Raw genomic sequence first — 1,267 nt, 5'->3', positions numbered from 1 at the left:
TACTTCTGTCTCCCCTACCAGTGGTCATAAAGATTCTCCAAAAGGAAAAATAGAGGAACCTATTCCGTGATACTCTAGTTATTATAAATTGCCTGCAAGTTTTGGGAGCAAACATTTATAATCAGTAATTACTTTCTTGTATGTCTGAAAGGCTATAGCTGTAAAGCCCCAAACACTGTGGCTGCGGGAGCCGGCACCCCAACGCCGCGCCGCCTGAACACGCCACAGGCCAATTAGAAACCTATGCCACTTCAAGTACATCACACACTGTTAGTCATGATGTAGTCGGGAAGCCGTGACGTGCTGCGTGTGCTGATGAAAACCACCAATCAACGCAGTGATTAGTAGCCCAGCTAAAAAAACTGCATAGGACAGGTGCAGTGAAAACTATTGCTATTATATCAACCTTAGTAACATTATATGAAAACCGTAGTAAAATTGTCGAATAGAAAGCGCTTGTTTCCACAGATATCCTCATAAGACTATATGGTTGTAGAGTAGCTTAGTGATGCTAGGAGCAGGACTGAGTATCACAGACACGTCGTTAGCCATTAATACGTAGGAAAGTGGCTGTCCACCGGTAATCGTAAAACACCATCATAAACTCATAAAAAAACTAAAACAGGGCTAGACTACCTCAGACAACCTACTAATACTTTAAACTACCATGGGAATGCCATACTAGGAGATATAAATAAGAACATCACAGAAATACCATAGTATTTGAACTGTTACCTCTGCGTGGTGCTGGCTTGTCATCTTTGGTGGGAACCCAGATCTTTTGGATCCTGTTCTGGGTCAGCTCTCTGGGCATTCCTTTTATGAACTAAATAGAAACCGAGCGGCTAAATATTTCGGGACGAACAGATTAAAAAGCGCAAGAGCGTTGAGATGCAATGTACTGGCTGTTCACGAGATCGATACAGCACGTTGATTCTAGCTATCCTCAAGGTCTGCGGCATACATCCGCAATTTAACCCCGCCCGGCCGGGAAACAACGTGACTGAGGTGACGAAACAAAAACGCGTACTCGTACACGTACACACACGGATGATACACATCAATACAAAGGCAGCCACAGCGCCTCTATGTGGAAAACTATTTTTGGATGATAATTTTACATGTAGCCTATAATTATTGGTGCAGTAGTTTAAACATCGACTACGATCCCTATTTAAATTAGAAGGTTATTGAGTATTAAACTTCAATTAAAATAGCAGAAGCCAAGCCTATAGTCTATATATAAATTATTGCTGTCTATATTTTT

At 41.6% G+C, this 1,267-nt stretch overlaps 1 protein-coding gene across 2 annotated transcripts in view; it reads right to left on the bottom strand.

Annotated features, from left to right (window-relative positions):
- pfkfb3 (6-phosphofructo-2-kinase/fructose-2,6-biphosphatase 3) overlaps positions 1–986 on the bottom strand; it is a 21,578-nt gene extending 20,592 nt beyond the window's left edge. The window contains exon 1 of one of the 2 annotated variants that reach the window (XM_020601415.1): positions 736–986. In XM_020601415.1, coding sequence (XP_020457071.1) covers positions 736–814 — 79 coding nt within the window. In that variant the 5' untranslated portion in view covers positions 815–986. The remainder of the gene's footprint in view (positions 1–735) is intronic. The other variant, XM_020601416.1, reaches the window with a different exon arrangement.
- Between the last annotated feature and the right edge of the window lie 281 nt (positions 987–1,267).

Source organism: Monopterus albus, unplaced genomic scaffold (assembly GCF_001952655.1).
Source record: "Monopterus albus unplaced genomic scaffold, M_albus_1.0 scaffold51.1, whole genome shotgun sequence".
NCBI classification, from domain to species: Eukaryota; Metazoa; Chordata; class Actinopteri; order Synbranchiformes; family Synbranchidae; genus Monopterus; species Monopterus albus.
The sequence above is the reverse complement of the archived record's forward strand: the minus strand, read 5'-3'. Positions and strand labels throughout refer to the sequence as shown.